Source organism: Mesoplodon densirostris, chromosome 3 (assembly GCF_025265405.1).
Source record: "Mesoplodon densirostris isolate mMesDen1 chromosome 3, mMesDen1 primary haplotype, whole genome shotgun sequence".
NCBI lineage: Eukaryota > Metazoa > Chordata > Mammalia > Artiodactyla > Ziphiidae > Mesoplodon > Mesoplodon densirostris.
Genome location: NC_082663.1, coordinates 109804732 through 109831137, shown reverse-complemented (window position 1 = coordinate 109831137; position 26406 = coordinate 109804732). Strand labels below are relative to the sequence as shown.

Below are 26406 nucleotides of genomic sequence, written 5' to 3'. Positions count from 1 at the left end.
ATCAGTTCCTGCAGATTTTCTCTAATAATGTCAGATTTTAAATTCAACCTTTTTTGGATTCAAGGAGTTTTAAATCCAGGCTTGGGAAAAAACAAAACAAAACCTCAACAACTCAGAGTGTATTGACATGCTAAAATTGTCATTAAATAAACTGAGATTTTATATGAAGATTCAGTCTGAAAACTGCAAAAGGAGGAAAACAGACTTTGTGAAAACTTTTAAACAACTTACTGGTTTTAAGGATTTAATGATGTTATGCCATTCATGGAAAAAAAAAATCCAGTGTGAAAGCTGTCAAACTTCAATTGGTCAAGTTGTTTTGGCCTAGGTGAAGGGTGTTTATTTTTCCCCCCGAGTGCATATCACAGCTCCTCGCCCATTTAGCAGTAAGCTGGCATTGAAAGGCTGGGCTAGAGTTCACAGCTGACTAAAAATATTCTGGGAAAGACCCAGATCTAGACTTGCACGTCATTTAAACTAGACACGACTGGCAGATGAAGATAAATGGAAACAGATATGCAAGCCAAATTTGCATATACAAATAAGTGAAATTTAAAGAAAGCATAGTATAATAGTTAAAGTTCATCCCCTTGCAGATAACCAGATCTCTGGACAAAACTATGGAGAACCTGCTTTTCTGTCTTCTAGGTGGTGCTGTGTTTCAACACTGGGCAAAGTGTTAAATGTTTTGTTTAAACTATTATACGAAATATTCTATTGGGTTTTACATAAAATGATCCTAATGCTGCTTTTCATGAATTCTCTAGCAGGATGTTTTGTTTCATTTGTACTTTTTAGCTTCAAAAAATTATGCATGATTTAAAAAACTCAAATTTTCTCATATCGAATAATTCAGTCTGATTTATGAAAATGCTAAGGAAATATACAATATAGTTTATTTCTGGGACAGTACATGACCTAAAAAAGTTTGACTATATTTCTATTCTCTCAAATTTCTATGGGAATATGCCTAGGAAGTTGATGAAAACACCCAATTGGAAGAGGTTCATGAAGATGACAAAGGAAACATTATTCTCTCAACAAATCTTCTTGTACACACATTGTTAGATGAAAGAAGAGGAAGAAAAAAGGCAATAAACTGTCTCCATTTGCAAATTTGTGATTGTAAGGATATTACATCCTTCATTTTTTCAATCAAGAACGATGGTGGTAATTTCATCCTTTAGGAACTTAGGAAAGTAAATAATTGAAATATGTTACGTAGCATCCTTCAAAACAGTCTAAAATTCTAGTCAGTTGGTATTTAGCTTTCCTTCCCCATCCTCCAATTCCTAGAAAATATTTTAAGTAAAAAACATACATTTCTTGGTTTAAACCAAATCATTTATCAACTCTTGGATCTCTGTTAATATAAACATAAATACAGATGATAGTAGAGAAAAGGAGAAGAAAGAAAACAGGCTGCTTTTAATTTGGAAAATGCTGTCCATAAATAGTAGATAAATCCCTACCTTCAAAATCATTTTGAATTGGGACTTCCCTGGTGGTTCAGTGGTAAAGAATCCACCTTACAATGCAGGAGACACAGGTTCGATCCCTGGTCAGGGAACTAAGATCCCACATGCCATGAGGCAACTAAGCCCACGGGCCACAACTACTGAGCTCACGCGCGTTGCCACAAACTACAGAGCCCATGCGCCTTGGAGCCTACGTGCCACAACTAGATAGAGAAAACCCGCACGCCACAACTAGACAGAAGCCCATGAGCCGCAGTGAAGAGCCCATACGCCGCAACTAAAGACCCGACGCGGCCAAAAACAAACAAACAAACAAACAAACAAACAAACAAACAAACAAACAAATAAATAAAATCTCTTAAAAAATCATTTTGAATCATAGAATTCTGGTCAGCACCTTCTCAGACTTAATTATATACTCTTAGATGAACTAGTTATACAGCTAAATTAACATCACTAGAGTGTAACACATTACAAAATTCTCAGCTTTGTTTCTTGGTTTGCCATGTACTGAGCTAGCAGTGTTTAGCGCGAGGTTGTAAGCATCCAAATATTTTATCCCTACAGCCCTCAACTGCAGAGTGTTGGAAGCTATTGTCAGGATGGCTCCTACAACAGCTGGAACAGATGGATAGTTGAAGAAGCCCACATGGCCTGAGGAACTGAGAAGTTCATTAGTTATTTCAATACACAAAGCATTACAGAACCACTAAGAGAATATCATTAGCACAATTATAGGGAAATAAAACATTTACGTTTAAAGAGTAATTACAATTTTGATTGCTGAAAGAATAAGTTTATTTTAGAGAACTAAAGAATGCAATTTATTTTCATAAATATCAGAAGAAAAAAATAGTAGAAAAATATTTAGGACACCAGATTATAAAAATGAACAGATTTTATATTGCTAATGAAGAACTAAGTAAGACAAATGGGTTGTGTGATGTTTGAAGACATGTGGCTGAATATTTGGTTATCTCTATTTATTACTGCTTTTCTGTTTCAGGGATGATGGAAATTATTGCTGGTGCAGAGTTTTATGACTCAAGCAATAAATTACTCAGCATAATACCATGAGGCTTGCCCAATATACATACATTATTGTACTTTTGTGTATAATTTAAAAATAAAACAAATCCAAATTCTGACGCTCCATATAAGCTCACAGAAAACACATTTGGCAGTCTGTAAACAACTGACTGATATTCACAGAAGTTCTCTTTCAAGAAATCATTTTCTTACTGATTATATCTAGTGATAAAATATTTCTAGTCCTTTTTTATTATTTGGGACTTAATTTGTACATTTTTCATTTTCTCATTAAAGAAATCACAGAAGTAATATGACAATATGCTTATGTCAAACAATCCAGAAATGTCAGGAGAAAAGTTATATTCACCCTCACTTCCCATTGCTTTATTCCATCCATCAATTCCACATCCCTCCCAAGAGTCAACTGCTAATTATAGTTTGGCGTTTATATTTTCAAACCATTTTCTATGAGTTTAAAAATATATACTCTATGGGTATACTCACATCTGTATGCAAATTGTTTTATTCCCTAACTCTCAAATGGTATCATATAAAGTATCAGTTTTTTCTGACATGTCTCTATACAAACTATCATGTTTTATAGATGCTTTCAATTTAATACATATATATTTACCTCATTCTGTTAACAGCTACACTGGAACCATTCCTCTCCTGATGAATATTTTTGTTGTACCTCATTTCTCACCACAGCAAGTTGCATCCTGACATAAGCATGTATGTACGTGTGTTTGTGTGTGTACATGCACACGTGCCTATCTTTTTGTACAGGTATAAGTATTTACTTAGGACAAAATTCTAGAACTGGAATTGCTAGATTTCCATTTCTGTCCATTTTTCAAATTGATGTGCTTTTAAACTAGCCCTCTACATGACTTAATTTTTTTCACTAAGTAATTCACCCCAAGTAATCTTTATGTTGTTGATTCTTTTCAAATGTAGTAAAAATTCATGTTCTTCAGAGGCAAGTTTTCTGATCTTACATCTAATGAGTAAAGTAATAACTGTTCTACTTTCATAGAATAAAAATTAGAAAATTATGTAAACTATTGAATGGTTATCTTTTGATTAAATTAACTGTAATTATAAATTTATATGGAATCTAATGCCTTAATATTCTTCAAAACAAAATTAATTTTCAATAGCAATTGAAATGATCTGGAAATGTGTACTAATACATTTCCATAGTCTTATGAAACACATTAAACAACTTAGACAGCCAAATGTTTACTAATCCCCCAGAATATTTTATTTATGTTGCTTGAAATGACAAGGAAAAACTATACTTGGTGGCTCTCCTAAGACAATATTTTATACTCTAAAGGATTCATTAGCTGAGTTTTACTATTTATGATTTATTTGTGAATCTTTTACTTATGTGTAATTTAATAGTAAAATATTTCATTTTTGTTAAAGTAATACATACATCCAACTCTCCACATTGTCATAATCAACAATAAAAAATTACTGCATTGATATTTTAAAAAACCATGGATTTGCAAAAATATAAGTGTTAAAATTGAAAATAGAGGAAATGCTGAAACTTTATATATACTGAAAGTATTACACTGGTGTTAAGAAAGATACATATGTAACTGGCAGAAGAAAATGTCTTACCAGTTACACTCATAACTAGTAAGGAGAAAATGCAAGTTTCTTAAGTTTCACTTAATATTCTTATTAATTTCAGGCAGCACCAATGACTTACCTTACCAGTGTCACAATCAGTTCCGTCCATTGGTGGATCTAGTTTGGTTCTGCATTCTTTTTCCCCTTCTACCTTGCACCACAACCCTGTGCAAATAACATGCTGAAAACAAGGGTATAATAACTAATAAGGGGAAGGCATCACATTTTTGAGGTTAAGTCAATAAGGTTTGAGAGAGCTCTTTTAACAGAACATCAGAAATGATTTGAAGAAAAATATACTTTAGGTACTTTTAATATTAAACTTATAATTGAAATAGTGTATGGCTTATTTAGTGATGAGAAGACTGATACAAATAGAAAATCTGTTTCATAAATTTAAATATTTTAAAATTTCTTTAAATAAAACACATGTGATTACACAAGCTTAAGTAGCTACAGCAGAAAACTGTAAGCTAAAAATCATTATTTATACCATTATATGAACCAGGCTGGAAAAATTAAAGTAATGAGCTTATGGTATGATTTAGTACCTCCTATCTTAAAGCCTGTCCTCACTTATGCTTTGCTGTATGCCGACAAGCCATGTTAGTACTTCATTATTTCATCACATAGCTTTGGCCCCTGATGCAATACAGAGACTCTCAGTGGGCATATTTCCCCTGTTATCAGTCATTTTTACCTCAGTATGAATGAGTTCTAGGTATCCAGAATACATTTAACTTTTTCTAGGGAAAAGTTGAGGGAACAAACAAAAAATAGTGAGATAAAACAGCATAAACACAACACTGAAAGAAGAGAACTCTATACTTGTGGCCACCCAGAGACAGATAAAGAGGCAAAACTACCACATACTTAAGGACTTTCTATTTCTATAGGATGGCTGAAGTTTTTTAGATACAAGCCTGTTATTAACAAATTACACAAATCAAATCCATGCGGCATACTTAAAGCGACTGGAGTAACCTATCTTGAAGATGATTGTGTGACTACCTATCCAGATATTTGAAGTAAAGGCTTGAAGAAAGCAGGTTGATAAGGACAGAACAAGTAAGTGTTGATGTGAAAGACAGTCTTGAAAGGGTGAGAAGAACAGTCAGATGGGAGGGGTCATATAAGGGTAGGGAGTAGGGAACAAGATTTTAAAGACAGAAAAACCAGATCCTGAATGCCAGGACTCCATTTTTGGAGGGAAAAAGAAATCATTCAGCAGTTGACCAGCAGGTTGATAAGATAAAAAGGCTATTTTAGGGGGTTTACTCTGGGAGTGGTGTTCAAAACAAACTGAAAATCACTGTAAAGTTAAAATTAACTTATGACTCAAATCTACTAAATACTTTGGGAATCATAAATTTAAACTAAGATTTCAAGCAGGTCTATTACAACTCTCTGAATTTGTTACAACTCTCCAAATATTATTTTCCTATTCTTTCTTTATTTAAAAATGTAGATTTCTGAAATGTTTGTAAGTTCTTGAAAATTCAATAGTCTATGGCAGGAGTGTGGTATATTCTATTTATGCTATTTTATGTGCTGTGACAGTTTTTCTGCTTCAAAATATTTCATACAAATACATCTTATTATATTTAGGATATGATTTAGCTTAATGTCTTTGCTTTTATGTCACATATCATTTACCAAAAATTCATCCAGGAACTAATTTTAAAGAATGCCTAAATGAAATAGCTTCTCTGCAATATTTTAGACTCTTGAAAATAAGCAGAGAAGTTGTTTATCGTGTACTTTTGTGGACACATTTATATTTGAATTAACAGATATCTAACCTGAGAATTTTAGTTCCTAAAAGTTTTTATTTTTTTCTCCAAGACATTCTTGTTAATGATATTTTATAATTATGAGGTCAAATGCTGAATTTTCCACCAAAGAAGAATTTTTCTTTATTAATATTCAATAAGGCTTAGTTGTGCTATAACATGAATTATTTTAGTCAAGTTCATTAGTTAACCAATGCATATTGAACTAAAAGGCAAATCTTGTCTATGCTGTAGTTTTAAAATCATACTTGCTTGTTGAACACTGAGGTGGCCTAAATTCAGACCTTCCACCATTAGCTTCTATTCAAAACAGCAGGTACTCTAACTGATTCCCACTTGAGGCACTGAGAGCATAAAAGTAAACCTGGCAGCTTTTCAAGATAAGCAAAGTCATACAGAATATATCTCTCATAGAGGAGATCTCTTTACCCTTTATGTTCTATAGTTCTGGGGATCTTTTGGTAAGTATATTATAGCCTCATTCTGAAAGATAACTCAGATTCAGGATTCAAACCAAACTGTAAAAAGTAAAGCAATAAAATAGTGAAGAAATGGAATGGACTGTTTTCTCCTTGAGAAGTGCAACATCTCAGATGCGTGATGTTAGAACTATGTAATACCAAGCCCTTTCTTAAGAGGAGCAGGACTGGGTATTTTGTTAGAACCAAACACTCTGTATGTTACACAGGCCAGAGTCAAATCTTCTTTTCAACATAATTACTGAAATCACTTACTATGTCAATTAAGAAAAGAACTTCAAAACTTAAAATGCTGTGTATAGGAATCCAGGACAGAAATGTACAACTCAGCATTCCTTGCAAACTAATAAAAATAATACAACATTCCTTTTTTATTCCTCTATAATAAGAAATGACCCTTAAAAGAATATATAAATTTGGATGTTTATCTCAAGAAGCCTTTTAAAAAGTTTACATGAAAAAAAAATTTCAATGGGGCTTCCCTGGTGGCGCAGTGGTTGAGAGTCCGCCTGCCGATGCAGGGGACACGGGTTCGTGCCCCGATCCCGGAAGATCCCACATGCCGCGGAGCGGCTGGGCCCGCGAGCCATGGCCGCGGAGCCTGTGTGTCCGGAGCCTGTGCTCCGCAACGGGAGAGGCCACAGCAGTGAGAGGCCCGTGTACAGCAAAAAAAAAAAAAAAAAAAAAAAAAATTTCAATGGAATAATTTAAATGGACATGGATTAACTGTCCATGTATAGATATCATAAAATTTATCTTCAAATACAACCTGTGTCCATGTCTTTCTTTATAGCAAATAGTTCCATTAAGATGTTTTGAATTTTATGTTAAAATAAAAAATCTTAAGTGCATATGCATGGAAGTAGCAATTAAATCTCAGACATGTAACTCCTTGTTCATCCATAAATTATCTTTCAAACTACAATCTCAATAATGTAACATTTGATTGCAAGTGTAATTCAGTATGGAATAATATTTTCAAAAACAATCTTTTCTATCACAGAACAGCTTGGTATTATTAAGGATGGAAGAGAGGAAAAAAGTAAGGGAAAGAGAAAGAGAGGTATTTAAAAAATAGAGTACAAAGACAAAAGAAATTAAAAAAACTGAAATCTAGTTTTTTATGAATACTAATAAAATTGAAAATTAATCAAGAAAAAAAGAGAAGGCAAAAAGAAACACTATTAGGAATAAAAAATGAAGGCATAAGTACAGATGACATAAAGTTTAAACAGAAGTAGGGAGACATTATGAACAACTTTATGCCAAAAAACTTTAGAATGAATATGAAATGAAAAAATATTTTTTAAAAATTTACAAAAAACTTGCTAAAATGGACGTAAGAGGAACTAGAAAAGCTGAAACTATTGCCTAACCATAGAATAATTAAAAGTGACTGTTAAAAATCTTCCCACAAAGAATACATCTGATCCAAAAACTTAAATTGTCAATTTACATAAACTGTCTAGAGAACAGAAAAAGAAGCAATATTCCTAAACACACTTTATGATACTCAAACCAGGCAGGAGTTTTAAAAGAAAATGAAAATAGTGATCTACCTCATTTACAAACTTAGATTTAAATATTCTACACACTTTTTACCAGATGGAATCCAACAATCCATGAAAAAAGGATGATCATGATCATGTTGGGTTTTTCTTGGAATGCAAGGCTACTATAATACTAGAGATTTGATTAACATAATCAAGCACATCAAAAACTTCAAACTCTATGATTTTTGTATCTCTAGATACAAAGTTTGTGACACAATTCAACATCCATTCATTTAAAAAAAAGTCAGGAAACTAACCACTGAAGAACACATCTTCAAAATTAATGGACCTCTGGACATCTATAAAAATCTACAGCAAATATCGTTAAAAAACCGTGAAATGTTGAAAGTTTCCTTTTAAGATTAGGAAAATAGCAAAGATGGCATCTTGGCACAAACATAAAAAAAGTGAATACATGGTGTATTCAAAGTGGTAAGAGGAAAAAAATAACTGTCAATTAGAGTCCTGAACTCAGCTAAAATTTTATTCAAGACTGAAGGTTAAATAAAGACTCTTTCAAGGAAACAGAAACTGAGTGTTTACCACCAACAGATCTTCCCAAAAGGAACTTCTAAATGGTGTATTTCAAGAAGAATATGACCTCATAGGAAAGGGCTGAAAAGCACTTGTGATCAAAGAACCTGACAAAAATGAGGATAAATCTAAATAAACATTGATTACATAAAGCAATAATAATTGGACTTTAGCCATTATTATTAACCTTTTTAATGGGAAGAAATACTAAAAATCTAGCACATTTACATCTCAAAATCTTTATCCCTTAGCAGAAATGATTTGACCACTGACAGTTAAATATTTAAATTTGATGTCTTCTCTTTTACCTCCTTCACTCCATATACTTTATGGCTGCTAGAGGTAGGTGTTGAGTAACAGACATGGGAAGAAAAATGTAGTCTATGCATAGCCAACAAATGAAGCAGCATGCTGCAAAGGACCCCTCAATAGAACACATCTTAGAGTGTTAAAGAAAATCAAGGAGTAAGAAGAAATTTAGAGAAAGGAGAACTGTCAATACCTAGTTAATGAAGCCCCAAAGAAAAGAAAAAAAAAGTGGGAAGGAACTATTTGAAATATTTGAAAGAAAAATGATCCAGAATTTCTTTGTGTGAAAGAGAAATGTAAGATAAAAATATTCCTCTTCTGGAATGGTGGATAAGTTCCCAGAAGACCAACCCTCCAGCAGCTAACAACCATAAACTGTGGAACAAGTGCAAAAAACTACTTCCTGGTGGTTCTGGAACGTGAACAAAGGCAGGTAAATTGTTTAGGGGAGCCGACTGGCATAAGTTGAGTTCACCATCTTTGTGGCTTTGATCTGATAGTGATTTGTGGTCATGACATGACACAATGGCTAAAGCAACATATGCCATCTTTTTAGACTCATGAAGACAGAAACTGATGTAGTCAAAGCTGCCAAAACCTGAAGGGACAATCCCAAAAGGAAGAGAGTCAGAGAAGTTTAGGTCTTTAGGTGGCACCTGTACCATACATGCAAGGGACACACCCCAAATAGCCCAGATAAGGAAAGAGTGAGCTGATCCAACATATGAGGTGCTATCCACAGTAGGCAAGATAGTTTCCAGTTTGAGTCTAACAAAGTTAATTCCCTGTGAAAACAAAAACCAAAACACTATTTGGAGGAATATAACAGAATCCAGAGTATCTGCTGCAATAGGGGTCAGCTAACTTTTTCTGTAAAGTGCCAAATAGTATACAGTTTAGGCTTGTGGGCCACACAATCTCTGTTGCAACTATTCATCACTGTCATTGTAGTTTGAAGGCAGCCAAATAGAACGTGTGAACAAATGGGGGTGACTGTGTTCTAGTAAAACTTTATTTACAAAAATAGGCAGCCAGTCCCTACCCCATAGTTTACAAAAAATTAATATATTAATATATAATATGTTAATGTATTAATATTGTAGAATAAAAACATATGTGTACACAAATAATCATTCACAAATCTTCTGAGTAGCCTTACTCATAATAGCTAACATCCCAGATGCCTACTAAGAGGTGAACTGATAAACAAAACAGTTATATACCAGTGGAATACTATGCATCAAGAAAAAAGAACTAATTACTCATACACATAAAAAGATACAAAGAATGTCTGACTTTTGAATGTGGAGGAAAATTTGGTTTCTCCAATGTAAAGTAGGAGAGGAGAACAAGAGTAAAAAGTAGAGCATAAATAAGAAACACAAACACAAAATAAGCTGACAATAAAAATCCTAAAAAACATTAATTTAAATCAATGTAAAAAATGTTAAGCTAGCTGATGAAAATACCAAAAAATGGTTACATTGGTTTAAACAGAAAAATATAAAATCTAGCAATTGCTTTTCTCTAGTAAACATACCCATTTATCCATACCCATATTTGTATTTATGTTTTATTTGGAAAGGTTGAAGATAAAGATGTGACAAATATTAGCCAGGATAATGGTTTTAATGCCAGACAAAATAGATTTTAAGACACAAGTCATAAAAAATGCAGAAGAGAAAAACAGATTAACAGATGAAAAACCATAAATATGTATGCACCTATAATATAATTCAACATTATATAAGGTAATAACTGACAGAAATACAGGGAAAAATAAATAAATCAGTAGTTTGAGTTGGATATTTTAACACGTCTGTCAGTTACTAATGGATCAATCAAACCAAATAAGTAAACAGATATTTTGAATAATAATAATATACTTCATCTAAGATCTAGTGACAGATAATGAACTTCAAAAACCACACATTCTTCAGCAGAAGACCTAAACAGACACTTCTCCAAAGAAGATATACAGATGGGCAACAGGCACATGAAAAGATGCTTAATAGCTAATTAGTAGAGAAATGCAAATCAAAACTACAATGAGGCATCACCTCACACCAGTAAGAGTGGTCATCATCCAAAAGTCTACAAATAATAAATGGTGGAGAGGGTAGAGAAAAAGGAACCCTCTTACACTGTTGGTGAGAATGTAACTTGGTGTAGCCACTATGGAAAACAGTATAGAGGTTCCTTAAAAAACTAAAAATAGAGTTACCATATGATCCAGAAATCCCATTCCTGGGCATATATCCGGAGAAAACTCTAATTTGAAAAGTTACATGCACCCCAATATTCATAGCAGTACTCTTTACAATAGCCAGGACATGGAAGCAACCTGAATATCAACTGACAGATGACTGGATGTAGAAGATGTGGTGTGTATATGTGTGCACGTGCGTGTGTGTGTATATATACATACATATATACATATATATGATGGAATATTATTCAGCCATAAAAAGAATGAAATAATGTCATTTGTGGCAACATGGATGGACCTACAGATTATCATATTAAGTGAAGTAAGTCAGACAGAGAAAGATAAATATCATATGATTTCACCTATATGTGGAATCTAAAAAAAATGATACAAATGAACTTATTTACAAAACAGAAACTCACTCACAGATATAGAAAACAAACTTATGTTTACCAAAGAGGAAAGAGGGGAAGGGATAAACCGGGTGTTTGGGTTTAATGGATACACACTACTCTATATGAAATAGAGAAACAACAAGGACCTACTGTATAGCACAGGGAACTATATCCAATATCTTGTAATAACCTATAATGGAAAGGAATCTGAAAAAGAATATATATATACACATACACACACAAAAAAACCAAAACAAAAACAGCACAACTTAATTGGAGAACTTGATGGATTCAACCACTTCAAAATTTTAAAATGACATTGTATAAAAAATTAACACACAATGACATACTTTAAGGAAGTGTCACCTAGAATATAGAAAGAATTCCTGCAAATCAGCAAGAAAAACAGAAAGTTTACAAAATGGGCAAAATGTAAATAGGCAATTTGCAGAGATAGAGACCCAAAAAATAAAAGCCCACGTCAATAAGGAGGCATGAAAAAAAAATAGTCCTAAGGAAAAAAATTAAAGAGCTAGATTATCTAGACAAATAATGTGCCATCAAACTCATGTACTCACATACCGTGTAGGACTAAAGCTCAAAGAATAGGATGAAGCTTTGATTAGATGGCAAAACAGGCAGATTCAATTCCTGGTAGCTTTAACCAACCATAACTTTATTGATATTATAGGAAGAAAGGACAATAAAAATCTTCAACTTCACCAATCTTAACATGATTTATCAATGATACTGTATTAGCTGCCCAAACAACTATTTTCCATCAAGGGATATTTCATGCTTTTTTAGCTCTAATTCCTATTGCCTCTGGAATTTCACAATGCCAAATCACAGAGACTCAATCTTCTAGAATTCTTCATAAGGTACTCATTTCAATGCCAGCATGTTCATTAGATCAAATGAGAGATTTTAGAAGTCCTACATACTTTGATATATTAAGTCGATATAAGAGAAATGTAAAACTAGAACTTTACATGGTACTTTCACTTTAAGTCATCATATGATTCAATTACACTAGAAAGTTTTTGATACAATATAATATGTATGCAACTCACATTGTGCCTAGTCCAAAACCAAAGGCAGAACCTTAAGTTTCCTGGAGGTCTTCATTTTTTTTTTTTTTTTAGCAAACTTCCTTCTTACTCAAATAATGTAACTCTCAAGCAGCCACTTCTTATTGGTTCTAAGGAAACATCCATACCCCTGTATTCCTAGCCAGGCTAAGTAATTTTAGGCAGCTATTAAGATAACTTGGGCCTCCCTGGTGGCGCAAGTGGTTGAGAGTCCGCCTGCCGATGCAGGGGATACGGGTTCGTGCCCCGGTCTGGGAGGATCCCATATGCCGCGGAGCGGCTGGGCCCGTGAGCCATGGCCGCTGAGCCTGCGCGTCCGGAGCCTGCGCGTCCGGAGCCTGTGCTCCGCAACGGGGGAGGCCACAACAGTAAGAGGCCCGCATACCGCAAAAAAAAAAAAAAAAAAAAAAAAAAAAAAAAGATAACTTGATGCAGTTGTAGCTGGCTCAGCCACTAGATGCCAGATGGTCTAGAGGCACCAAATGCTTAGGACTCAGGAATAAGGTCATCCGAGAAGTTAGCATATTCATGCAGAAGAGTGAGCAATTATTGCTGAGGGTCGAGATGTTTCACAAGCATCTCTACAGCTATGCCTTTAAACATTTTGCAGATGTAAGTTGCTATCCTAAGGGTAAATTTATATCATTAATTAGATCAGCATGTACATAATGTTGGAGTCCCTAGTGCTTGTATATAACTATTTGTCAGTAAGAATGGAAGAGCAATATCTAATTCAAATACTATGGGCCAACTACCATTGTCTCATATTGTACCAGAAACACACATGTTGAAATGTTGCTGCAAATCATTACTCCATGCAGCTCAACACTTATTTATAACTGAATGGAGACATAAGATGGACATAAGGATGCCTGATTAACTCATGTGTAAGCTGTGAAACATAAGCTACATACCCTTATAGGTTGTTATTTATGGAGCCATTGAATTAATACTTTATATGGTTATCTTTATATTCTCTGGACATATTATATATCTAAGAATCAACTATTTCTATGAGTAAAATTTTAGAGTTATTATTCCATCATTCAGTTGATTCACTTATTAATTTAACAAACACTTACTGAGCACTCTTTTAGGTGCCAGAGGTACAGTGATAAAAAGGACTGACAACTCTTTTGATGTTATGGAGCTTGCCTTCTAGGAGATTCATTTTGTATAAAGTCTAGGTGACAGACTGGTAGATATGGCGACTTCACGTGTATCCCCTTGAAAGTGTACGTGAGTGGCGTAACGCGCTGAACTATTCTATCCTCTGCACTTGTAACTACTTCCTCTTATATTTTTAACTTCTACCTCCTTACCCTCAGGTGTTCAGGGATGTCAAGAAAGCATCAAGTAACAGTGTCCCAAACCCAGTGGGAAAAACATAGCAATTGCATATTCTCGACTTCATTTTACTCCCCTTGTCTTCAGCTTTTGGAATTTCTAATCATTTCCACTGTGAAAAATGTCTTCACTTAGCCTCCAAGATCTTACTTTCTCTTGGTTTGATTCCTATCAATAGACTTCTTCAGAGTTTTAATTGTTGCTTTCTCCTTATTTTCCTAACCTCTAAATACTGTAGTGATTAAGTTCTCAGTCTTCGAATTATTCCTCTTCTAACTAATTTCCTAGTGTCATCATTTAATATCATGTCTTCAGTACCTCCTACTTGTTGAGGACTTCCAGATAGATATCTATTCTGGACCTACAAACATCTCTACTTGGATGTCCAATGGACATCTTAAACTTAAAATATGAACCTAACTCCATGCCAGTGCATTTGCTTTCTGTTTCTTCTTGCTACATTTTTCCCAAGATAAATGCATGGCTGGCTACCTAACTTCCTTCAGATTTCTAAGCAAATGTCACTTGCTTTAGGAAGCCTTCCCAGATCATCCTGTATAAAATAGCACCATTCCCACCCTCCCATCCCTGGTTGTATTCTCTGTCTTTGTTACCTGAACTTATACTTCTCCAAAACACTTATTACTAACTGACATATTATATACGTATGTACTTATTGTCTGTTTCCCCAGCTAAAATTAAGCTCCAGGAAGCTGGGGGTTACTTCCTACTGTGTTATTAGTACACAGAACAGCACCTGGAAAGTAGCTGGAACTCAATAAATATTTATCAAATCAATGACTGAATTTTAAAATAATCTCTTCTGTGGCTCTATCTACCTATTTACCTACCTACCTACCTACCTACCTGCCTACCTAATTTCTATGCTTTGCAAGCTGCATTGATTTGGGATGGAAATGATGATTTTTCAAAGGTGGTATCAGAATGCTGTTTTGGATTTTGGAATGAAAGAAGTCCAGCTTCTTAGTGCTAAGAGACTTCGAAAGATAATATAGCTCCATTTCTTGTTCTACAGAGTGTGGCTTAGAAAGAAAAAGAGTTTTGACTAAGGTTACACAACTAATAAGAGGCAGAACCACTGTTAGAGCCCAGGCTTCATGCCTTTCCAGCCAGTGCTCTCCAACCAAACCCCTATTAGGAGGCATTGCTTCTCCCTGGCTGCCCACAGCAGCCCAATCCTTTCTGGCATTATTTTAAAATTGTCCTTAATGAATTACACACAGATAGAACTAGAGAAAAATCTGGTTTTATGAATAAAAATGTCACATACAGATAATTTCAGGGGAAAAAAGGAAAACATTTCTGGATACTTAAGACCTAAAACTTAACTCTGTTTGCAAAATGACTAGTTTAAAACAAGGCAACATCCTAGGATATTAAGAAACAGATTTAATATCCCCTAACAAATAGTTATACTTTCATAGGTGGAGAAAAAATCCACGCAGGTAGGTTAGTGAGAAACAACCATATAAATAGAGGAAATAGCCTAGAAAAGTTAAAAAAAAATCAATTAAAATATTTCTTGACCCTGATGGTGTAGGTTCTGTAAGGGATAAAGCAAATTCAGTCTAAATACAGGATCTGATCTAAGGTTTTTCCCATACAAAGACACAAAGTAAAGAAGTTTGAATTCCATAAGAAGCAGTAGAGCATAGTGGTTACATATACTCTATTCTTTGGATTTGCATCTAACACTCCCTCTGCATAGATGTAATAACTTAATTGTGTTATTTAACTTCTACAGGCCTCAAACTGTTGATCTGTAAAACAGGATTAAATATCAACTATGGCATATAATTGTTATAAGAATCAAAATAGGTCATAAATCTAAATGATTTACACACTGTGGCATCCATTTTAGAGTTCAAAATATTATGGAATGGTACTAGTAAAATTTAACTAACTGCAATATATAATTAAAAATAATTTCTAAAACTTTTAAAAATAGTATTTATGAAAAATGATCTAAAATTTACCAAAATCACATTTGTAGTTGATCATTTGCTGAGTTTTTCTAACACTTGGGGTACTTTATAAAACATGAACAATTTTCATTGATCAAGTCTATCAATTTTCTGTACTACATGAACTGAAACCATCTCCTATGCAATAGTATGATAGTAATCATGGGCAGCCTACTCTGTTTTCCAAAACATGATAATTTCAGCATGTAGATGTGTTTGCCTACAAAACCAAACTTGTGGACCTCAAAACATTCATTTTACCATGACGATTTAAGAAAGAAGATTGTGACCCAATTTTTGATTGTCTAAAGTCCTTGGAGATGAGAGTAGATTGAACAAGATTGGTAGATGAGATCAGAGAGGTATTAGGACAGATAATACAAAGTCAACCTGGCTACTGCTGTAATTATCACACCCAATGCTAAGCTCCAAGGATCCATTGGTCTGCCACATGTGAACCCTTGGGTGTCCAGTCACAATCACACACCTATATCAGTTCCTCTTGAGGTCTAATATTGCCAGATGAGTATTACAGTCTATACATTCTTTCACATGTCACATTTAATGGAGCTCCAAGTTCTTCACACATTCACTTATTTTAATCTTAAGTCAAATATTCACTGAGTGCCTACCATGTGCTAGCCATTGGACTAGGTGCTGGAGAAACACTCTGCCCCCCTGGAGCTTACACACTAGGGTGGGAAATTAATAAGAGGAAAGTAACAAACATGTGAATAACTCCTTTGATAAGAACAATGAAGCAGAGAGAGCATATGTCATAATGCTGTATAACCTTTTCCTTATAATGAATTTTAATTATTCTGCCAGTAATCCAAGACAGCATTATCTTCAACAAAGCCAAACTCCTTTGAGGTAATCACAGAAACTTAGGTACAGTGAAATACAGCTATCAATTCACTCTAAGCATGATTATCAGTTGAAGCCTGAAATACAAAGTGTGCGTGAGTATGTGTATTGGAAAGAGGTAGGAAGAAATGGGCAGCTAGGGGATGAACTTCAGGAAGACAGAAGAAAAGAAAAAAGGAAGGGTAAATAGAGCTAAATTCTTACATCAATTACGAAGGTCATTTTGCTCAATCTTTCAGATTTTAGATTTTTCTAGTATGGGACAATTGGCCTTTCAGAGTAACTAGGGACTGAATACTAATATAAAGACATTGTTTAGTTCACCATCAGACACTTACCGTTTTCCTCTAGTTTAACTATTTAGAAATGTACTCTCTAATTTTTATTCCTATAGAACATATTTTTAACAATTTATTTTCAGAGTTAAAAGACATAATCCTTCCTCCAAAATTACATGTTTATATATTGTTTTTATTACATTTTCACCCAGTTACCTACCATGTAAGCAAGTAAGAGATTTAAAACAAAAGCAATGAACTGGCATAATACAAAGACTTTTCTGACTTCAATGTCATTTTTGAAGTAGAAATTCTTGGGTCATTCCTTCCTGGCTTTAATTAAATACCAACACCTATTTCTATCACTTTCAAAATGTTAGGGGGAAAATGCAGAAACCTTTTCTTAGAAAATCCTTTCCAATACTGGGATGTTTTGAAGCCACAAACTCTAAAATAAAGTCATCTTCCCCTCCTCCAACCAATACTTCTAAATAATGGATGTGAACATACACTTAAAAAAAATCCTACCTGGATACAACTCTTACCTGCATCTCTTGACAAAAGGAAGCCAATGGCCCAAAGAGAATCTGACATTGCTCGTCAGCAGTGTATGTCATCTCTGGCAACTTGGAGGGAACCATCACGGAATTGACACTCTGGGGATTTGTCTGCAGCAAGCAGTTACTGGCCTTTGACCTGGCGATATGCAGATATGTGTAACATTTTGAATTAACTGCAAAAAGGTGTTATAATTAGTTAACACAGCAACAGGAAACATTTCGATACTACTAAAATATGTTCTTACTTTTATTTATAAGCTCTTCTATTGAATGCTCATAGAAATTATCCCATGTATGAGAATCATTTGTTTATAATTATTACGATAAACCTAATAATAAAAAAGTTCAAATTAACAGGACTTTTGTTTTTAAAGATCTTTCATATGGATTAACTCAGCTAATCTACATAACACTGTGAGGTGGTTATTATTTTACATATTTATAAGATGAAGAAGCTCAGAGAGTAACTTGTCCAAAAGTAAGGTATGAAGGTAAGAAATCAACTATATTCTGGGATTTAAGGAATCTATGGAAAGCATTCTCAAGTGACTATTAATAGTGTGAAAATTTTTCTACTTGACATTGTACTACAACTTCTATTTATGGGGTAAAATTTAATTTTATCATAGTTCTGATTCATGAGAAGACAACTACATAAAATCCTGCACTCATTAGGGCCTACTGAGGGGCTACTGTTGCAGTGACAAAGAGAATGCCCAGACTCTACTGCATATATTTCTGGAAAGAGTTATAGTAATGTAATAAATATATTTTAATAGATTTTAATATTCATTTGACAAAAAATTAGCTTGACAATTTAAATAGTATGGAAAAATAAATTTGCATAGTGAATTTAGCTAGTTAGATGTTCCTATATTTCTTACTTAGACTTTTGGATACTTTAAGCATCTCTCACTCACTAATTGGGACTTAACATAACATCTACTGGTACTGTTTCAGCTTCCCCTTCTATTACTGAAGGAAAAAGTAAAGAACAGGGCTTTAAAATGAAAATTAGAACAGTAATACTTTTTTTCATTTCCTTTTCCAACCAGGCAGAAGCTACATATTACCAAAGTTAAAGGTTGAAAAGAGGAGAACCAAGGACTATTATAATGGTGAAAACTATGCATTGACATTAATGAAAAAAGATTCAGAGTGCAGAACTACCACAGTGGAAAGGTGGAGCTTTTGTTAAAGAGGTTCTTTATAACAACAGATGTAGAGGGATGAACAATGAAAATGTTTCCACTGAGAAATTTTGAAGAGGCAATTAAATATTATGAAAGATTTTTTATCATTATAATAACTTTCAACCTTACAAATCACCTTGCCCATCCTCTTGTTTGAAAGTGTGGAAACTAAGAAACAAGTGTGTTAAATAATATGTCCCAGTTCGCACCATGAGTCAGTGGAGAACCAGAAGTGGAACCAAGTACCTTGATTCCTAATCTGGTGGCTGTTCCCCTCTGCCACAGCACCCTCCCAGGTTGGTAGAGGAAGCAGGAACACATACACACTCATGACACAGCAACAGCTAGTGACCTCAGTACCTTAGAAATCTTTCCAAATCTTCCTTGCTACATTGGGACCACGAGACATCACCTAGATTTTGTCCTTTAATCCATTCACCAGACATGATATGAAGACCATCAGCACATGATGGGTGGTCATTGTCATGATTAATCCCCATGCTGATTTGGAATATAAAATTTAAAAATTACATTAGATAGATATTTTTAACCTGTTATTATAATTGCAATTAAATAACAGCTAAATAATTAAAATAATGAGAGAGAAATTCGTTTTTTAATTTTTAATTTTATTTTTTTATTGAAGTAGAGTTGAATTACAATGTTGTGTTAATTACTGCTGTACAGCAAAGTGACTCAGTTATATATATATATATATATACATTCATTTTCATATTCTTTTCCATTATAGTTTATCACAGGATATGGAATACAGTTCCGTCTGCTATACAGTAGGGCCTTGTTGTTTATCCATTCTATATATACCAGTTTGCATCTGCTAACCCCAAACTCCCACTCCACCCCTCCCACACCCTCCCCTCCCCTTGGCAACCACTGGTCTATGCGGAGAGAAATTAGTTTTGTTTTTTTTTTTAAGTTTTTTTGATGTGGACCATTTTTAAAGTCTTTATTGAATTTGTTATAATATTGCTTCTGTTTTATGTTTTGGATTTTGGCCACGAGGCATGTGGGATGTTAGCTCCCTGACCAGGGATCGAACCCGCACTCCCTGCACTGGAAGGTGAAGTCTTAACCACTGGACTGCCAGGGAAGTCCCGAGAAATTAGTTTTAAAGGTCAACATAAAATTAGATTTCAGACTGATTTATTTTTAAAATTTTATGGTCTATATTAAAGGTCAATGTTTTTACTTAGTAAAAAACATTCTTCCAATCAATCTAGTAAATAACATGCTTAGTTCACCTGTATCAAAATGATCTATAGATATATTTTTGACATAGTAGTAGGTAGGAAGCACATAGAAATGGTAAGTTTCTATTCAATCACACTAGATTCTTGCTCTTGACTAAAGATCCTTTATTCATTCCTTTTATCAAATCCGAAAACACATTAAAGTATTATTTTTCCTCAAGTGCTTCACGAGATAGTCTTCCTCCACTTATCATAAAACACAAACTGTCCCTGGGAAACCTGCACACTCTTGGCCATCTTCATCTTTTCTACAGAATCCTGAATCTGTTGCTCCAAGTTGTAACTCTATTCTAAAACTCTGACTTATCTTCTGATGGACGTATTAGAAGACTGTTAAATTCAGTATGTCTAAAAGCTGCCCTTAATATTTTCTCTTTCAAACCTCCATGTACTCCTGTATTCTCTTTCTCGTTTGTTCTCTTTTGTGTGCCTTTGCTAGCCCAAGAATCTACAGGTCATCATTTATTCCTTCCTCTCCCAAATTATCACCCAATTATTTACTAATTGTTAGGGGCAAGCCCTGCTAATCTACTTTCTAAATATTTCTTTCAACTGTTACTTCCTTTCAATTCCTTCTGTTACTATTAAAGAGGATTATAAAAATATTTAATCTTGAAAATTACTATGGCATTCTGAGTGGGTTCTGTGCTTCTAATCTTTGGCAACATTCTCCCTTTTCCTCCTGCCCTGCTCCAGTAAGATCTATTTAAAAACACAATTGGGCTGCCTTTCGTCTGCTTTTCCATTACCTATATAGCAATTTCCAGCTCCTTAACATGGTACGCAGTTTCTTAATCTTCTTCCAAGCCATTTATTGCATTTCTTTTCAGCAAGAGTAAATGATCTGTAGTTTCCCAAACATTATGTTGTTCCTTATTCTCTTGCATTTTCTCTGTGTCATACACCATAAAAAAGGGGTTTATAAGCTTGAATTAAACAATTCTATGAGGTAGGAACTATTATAATACCCTTTCTGCTGATGAGAAGTAACTTTCCCAAGGCCATACAACAAGAAAGTGGAAAGTAGTGATGTTTGAATTGAGGAGTCTGGCTCTAGAATCATGTGACTAACCACTGAAGTCGACTCCCTCCCTGACCCTATCCAAAGTGCCTTGCCTTCAATGCCTTTCCCTGGATAAATTCTACTTGATCTTCAAGATTCACGTAGATTACTTTCAGGAGGTTTTCTTTTACTAAACTCCCACCTCGCCTACGTGTACTGTCTCTGTTTTCCCAACACAGGATTCTGTGAACAACATTACTACAGTGTTTTCTACATTGTACTGTATGTTTTTACTTTTGGTTATCTCTCCAGTTTCTTGAGGGTAGGAACTTACTCATTGCTCTAAGATCCTGGCAAATGGGAACCATACTCTATAAATGGTATTTAAATGTTGAACCAAGTCAGCATGCATTTGGGTTGGCCAAAAAGTTCGTTCGGGTTTTCTGCAAGAGGTTATGGGAAAATACGAATGAACTTTTTGGGCAACCCAACAGAATCACTTCTATTTCAGTAAAAGTTGCATATAATCTCCTATGAATTCTCATAATGAGGGCATTAAAATAACTGTTTGTGAGAGAGTTAATACTGAAGAAGTAGAAAGAGGAAAGCTTGGTTTTGCACATGCTAAGTTTGAGATGATGGTAAGATAGTAAAATTCTCCCTTTTCTCATTGTGTAATGATCTAGATAATAAATAAAATAGTCTTTCATAAAAAATTTGTGAACAGGAATATATATATATGATATTTTAAAATACTAATAAAAGAATATTGTTATAGAAGTTGCTAAAGGAAATTACAACTATACTACCTATATTTTCTCATATGAAAATGAAAAATTTCAAGACTATTGAACTACATTTTTTGTTAAATAAACTAAAGATTTAAATCAAAATGGTTAGATTTAATGTTTTTGAAAGAAGAAAATGATATAGATGGAATTAATTAATTTATGAAGAAGAGTAATGAATTAAAAGTTCATTATGTTTGCTAACTTGAAGATTATGGAAATTATCTAAATAAAATTTAAAATATACTGTTGACTATCATCCTTCACTTTTAGTGTTAGAAAAATTAGTGTTAGAAAAATTCAGCTATACGATACACCATATTTCTCTTTCCTCGTCTAACTAATGTCCTTAAATAGGGTTTGTATCAATACATATTAATAGAATGACTGACAGAGAGAACAGGAAGAAAAATGTTTTCATACTTTGAAGATAAAAAGTAAGACATGATATGGAGTAGGCAGGGGCCAATTCACTTACTGAGGGCTAGAGTGAAAGACGTAGGAGTTAGATTTGAATCATGTATCTCCCCCTTATTCATGTGGCCAGAGGCAATTTAAATAATAATAAAAGAATAAACGTGCCTCAGTTTTCTCATCTGTTAAATATACTTTCCTGACTGGTTGTAAAGGTTACATGAGGATGATATAAAATGCCTGGCACAGTGCCTGCAATACAGCAGGAACCCATAAGCCTTTTTTTTTTTTTTTTTAAACTGGGGCAGTAAATCAGAGAAGTTTTATCCTATCTCTCTAATTTGTCAAAAAAACAGAGATAACCATCATTAAAGGCAATCTGCTGTATTGGCTGACTTTCATGAAAGTGGAGATTTAAGAAAAGCCAAGTAAATAATAATGGCAAGAAGTTACTTTGTCTGTATGTTAAATTAAAATAAGAAATTGTAAATACGCCACAATCTCCCAGATTGATAAAGATGCCTAATGCAATGACTGTACGGTTCCAATGCCGCCCCTGCCTGCATCACTGTCTCACCTCCCCCAGGGATTCTGGCTGCAGCACACATTGTCGGGTGACCCTGTTATAACAACAGCCACTTGCCATGTGGAACATACTCAACTCTTCCATCTGTGGTGGTGCAGTCTTTCAAACCATACACAAATGTTATTATTTTTGAAAGGCAACTGGTCTTTTTCAGAAATAATAAAACTTCTTAAATAATGTGTCCATTTGAGAGAAGGAGAGGGACTCCTTCCAAGATTTAGCAATTTGGACATTTTCCCAAAGCAGTGTAATGTTATTTTCCAAATTGGGAAGATTACAACTTCTCATCCAGATGATCATTTTCCTTTTGGGATCCTGATTCTCATGTAAGAAATTAGCTACAGCCATGGAGAGATCTGGTGATTCAAGCATTGTTTACCATTAGTTAAATTTTCCTAAAGCTATTTAACTTGTAACAGAAGTTATCATTAAATTGGGACAGGGTTTTTTTTATAACCACACATCTGGAACTATCAGGAGACACTGCTTAGTTCTGATTCTACAGATTTGAAATAAAACAACTGTGAACCTTTATTTGCGCCAGTCACTATATTAATCATTTACAATGATATCATTTAATCCTCACAATACCCCTAGAATGTTTCTGTTATCATGACTTCTATTTTACAGATGAGGAAGGTGCTGAGGTTAATAGCAGAGCTGTGACTCAGACCCAGGCAGTCTGATGGTCAAAAGAAGTGAACGTTAAATCACCAAACTATAGATCAAAAGAATCCACTTACAAATAAGGTTTATTTTCTGAATAATTTTAAATGTCTCCTGTCTGTTAGCAGAAACGCACCTTCACATATACAGTCCCATAACCAAGTCGCATGCACTGCGTGGAAAACATTCTCGAAGTAAGACATTAGCAACACCTCTCCTCACACTGTGCAACTGAGCTACATTTTAATAATCTCAGTTTAAATTCACTTTGACAAAGAGCCTTAGGCAAATAAACTCTCCACTAACATTGTACATGGTTGTCAAGTCAACTGAGAAAATATTTTTATCTTATAAAACTTCTCAACTTGTTTAAAAGTCTCTGCCAGGAAGTTTTGTGATATCCTGCGGAAAGCTGGAGAAGCATTTGGATTTTGAAGATGGTCCATTTTGATGTTTAAAGAGTCAGAAAAGAGAACATTTATGAATTCACTCACATTTTTTGGATAATTTGGAAAGGATCCAATTTGTAAACAGTCATATTTTAAGAGAGTAAACTTTTTTGTGCTGAATACATTAAACATTTTGTCATGATATCTTATTTTCCACTAAAAGCCATATATTATATAGAAAAAAATTAATTAAAAAAAGAAACAAACTATCACAAATGACACTTAATTTCATACCATTCAGTGGTTATATCTGATTTGATGTAACTTCACTCCTGTGTAATCATGGAAAAAAAGCTCAACATTAAGAAATATGAGACATTTTCATTACTTTTTATATTTTAAATCATTTCACTTTGCACAAAACAAATATGTACTTCCTCTGGTAAGTCAAGAGGCAATGGAAAGTAAGTCAGCATCAAGATAAAAAATCAGAAGTCAAAAAATAAAGTAGGGGTACAAAAGGAGATTCCTTTTGACTTTGCTGTGTGTTACATGACAGTTTTATCTAGCAATTCAAAAAATACTTGTTAAGAACACACTAAGTGCTAGGCACTGTACTGAGTTGGGGTCGTAAAAATGAGTAAGATCCAGTTTTTACCCTCAAGGACTTTATCATATACTGGGGCTGGAACACTCCATACCTTGCCCTCATGCAGCTAAAAGATGCCTGGATCCTGTCCTTCTACGTTCCATAAAGCTCTCCCACCCATTCCTCCTTTTCCAACACTACTTCCATCAACCAAGACAAGAGGTGACTTTCTTCGCTTCTGAACTGTTGTTCTTCACTTCTGGATAACCCCTTCACACCTGGCCTTAACTCTTTGCCTTATTAAACAATTATTTAATTATTTTAATTCCTTATGAAAACATTAACAAAAACTAGTTCCATAGGTAAAATCTTTCAATTTTCCTTGGCAAGCGATGATACTGAAAAAGTGAATAATGAACCAAAGGGCTGGTTAAAATGCAGATTCCTGAGCTCTACCCCAACCGATTAAAAGAGGCCTAAAACCTAAGAAACTGTATTTTAAAACATTTTCTCAATGATTCTTACTTAAAATTCTGAGAACCAATGAGCTACAAGATAAAATCCAAACTTTTTATCCTGTTTTCAAATAATCTGTAAACTGATTTCAATATAATTTCCACTGGAACAGTTAATTCCAGCCTACTGTTTTGTACAGTCCCTTCCTTTCAGAATGCTTTCCACAGCTTATTTGTATTTACAAATGCAACTTAAATTTTAAGACCTTCTTCCATATAAAGGACTACTCAATAAATTCTAGCACATATTTCTCATGATTCTTAACTTTTGTACGCTTCAAATATATGGCACAAAAACTATCAGAACTATCTTCTATTTCTGGTGAATTTTAAGTAATATATACAAAGTATTACTACCTAGAATTTAAGTGTTCAGAGAATAAGAATTATCATATTTTCTTTTTAATTCCTTAAATTGTAATAAATAAATACACATAGATTTTATCAACTAATATAGAATCATAGGAGCAACTAAATATTCTGTACATTTGATGGAAAGTTGAAACTAATGTGGCATCTTACTGACTTGGAGAAACCATAAGCCTGAAAAGTCTGTGGATGATCTGCTCAAGGAAGGTTGCTTGCCTTACTCTAGACCATACATTTGCCAAGAGAAATGCATTAGAGAAATGGAAACAGAAAGCCAATTCTTGTATGGCTGTTCACTAGTTGGGTGATTTTTCTCCTCTTCCACCTACTCACTATGACACCCAAACCTACACTTGAAGTGAATCTGGTATGGGAGTGCTGCCACATCTCTGCTGGCTTATGTCCCATTCTGATTATTAACTTGGACAAACTACTTATTACTCTAACTGGTATCACTGTCTAAATAAAGTAGCAAATACAAAAACTGTGTAAGTGGTCTTACAAGAATCTCGACTTCTCTGGTGGCATAGTGGTTGAGAATCTGCCTGCCAATGCAGGGGACACGGGTTCGAGCCCTGGTCCGGGAAGATCCCACATGCCGTGGAGCAACTAAGCCCCTGTGCCACAAGTACTGAGCCTGCGCTCTAGAGCTCCATGAGCCACAACTACCGAGCCCACGTGCCTAGAGCCTGTGCTCCACAACAAGAGAAGCCTCTGCAATGACAAGCCCTCACACTGCAACGAAGAGCAGTCCCCGTTCACCGCAACTAAAGCCCGCACGCAGCAACAAAGACCCAGTGCATCCAAAACAAAACAAAACAAAACAAAAAAACCCCACCATAATAAGTACACTTCCTGCCAATCCAGTAAAAATTCTGAAGGGTATAAAAGCACTCCTTGAGTGAACAGAGAGATGTATGGCCATTGGAGGCTGAAAATATCCCTGTTACATTGAAGCATTCATAAAAATAGTTATAATACTACTAATAATGAATTATTATTATTATTCATTCACTCTGTATTATTCATTCTGTGTTATGAGTCAACCAATGTGCCATGCAATTAG

The 26406-nt window shown here is 34.3% G+C and overlaps 1 protein-coding gene across 1 annotated transcript in view; it reads right to left on the bottom strand.

Annotated features, from left to right (window-relative positions):
• ADAMTS19 (ADAM metallopeptidase with thrombospondin type 1 motif 19) overlaps positions 1-26406 on the bottom strand; it is a 284954-nt gene that overhangs the window by 114343 nt on the left and 144205 nt on the right. The window contains exons 9-11 of the mRNA XM_060091906.1: positions 19111-19251; positions 17543-17693; positions 4237-4338 (exon numbers count right to left, since the gene is read on the bottom strand). Of these exons, the coding sequence (XP_059947889.1) occupies positions 4237-4338; positions 17543-17693; positions 19111-19251 (394 nt within the window). The remainder of the gene's footprint in view (positions 1-4236; positions 4339-17542; positions 17694-19110; positions 19252-26406) is intronic.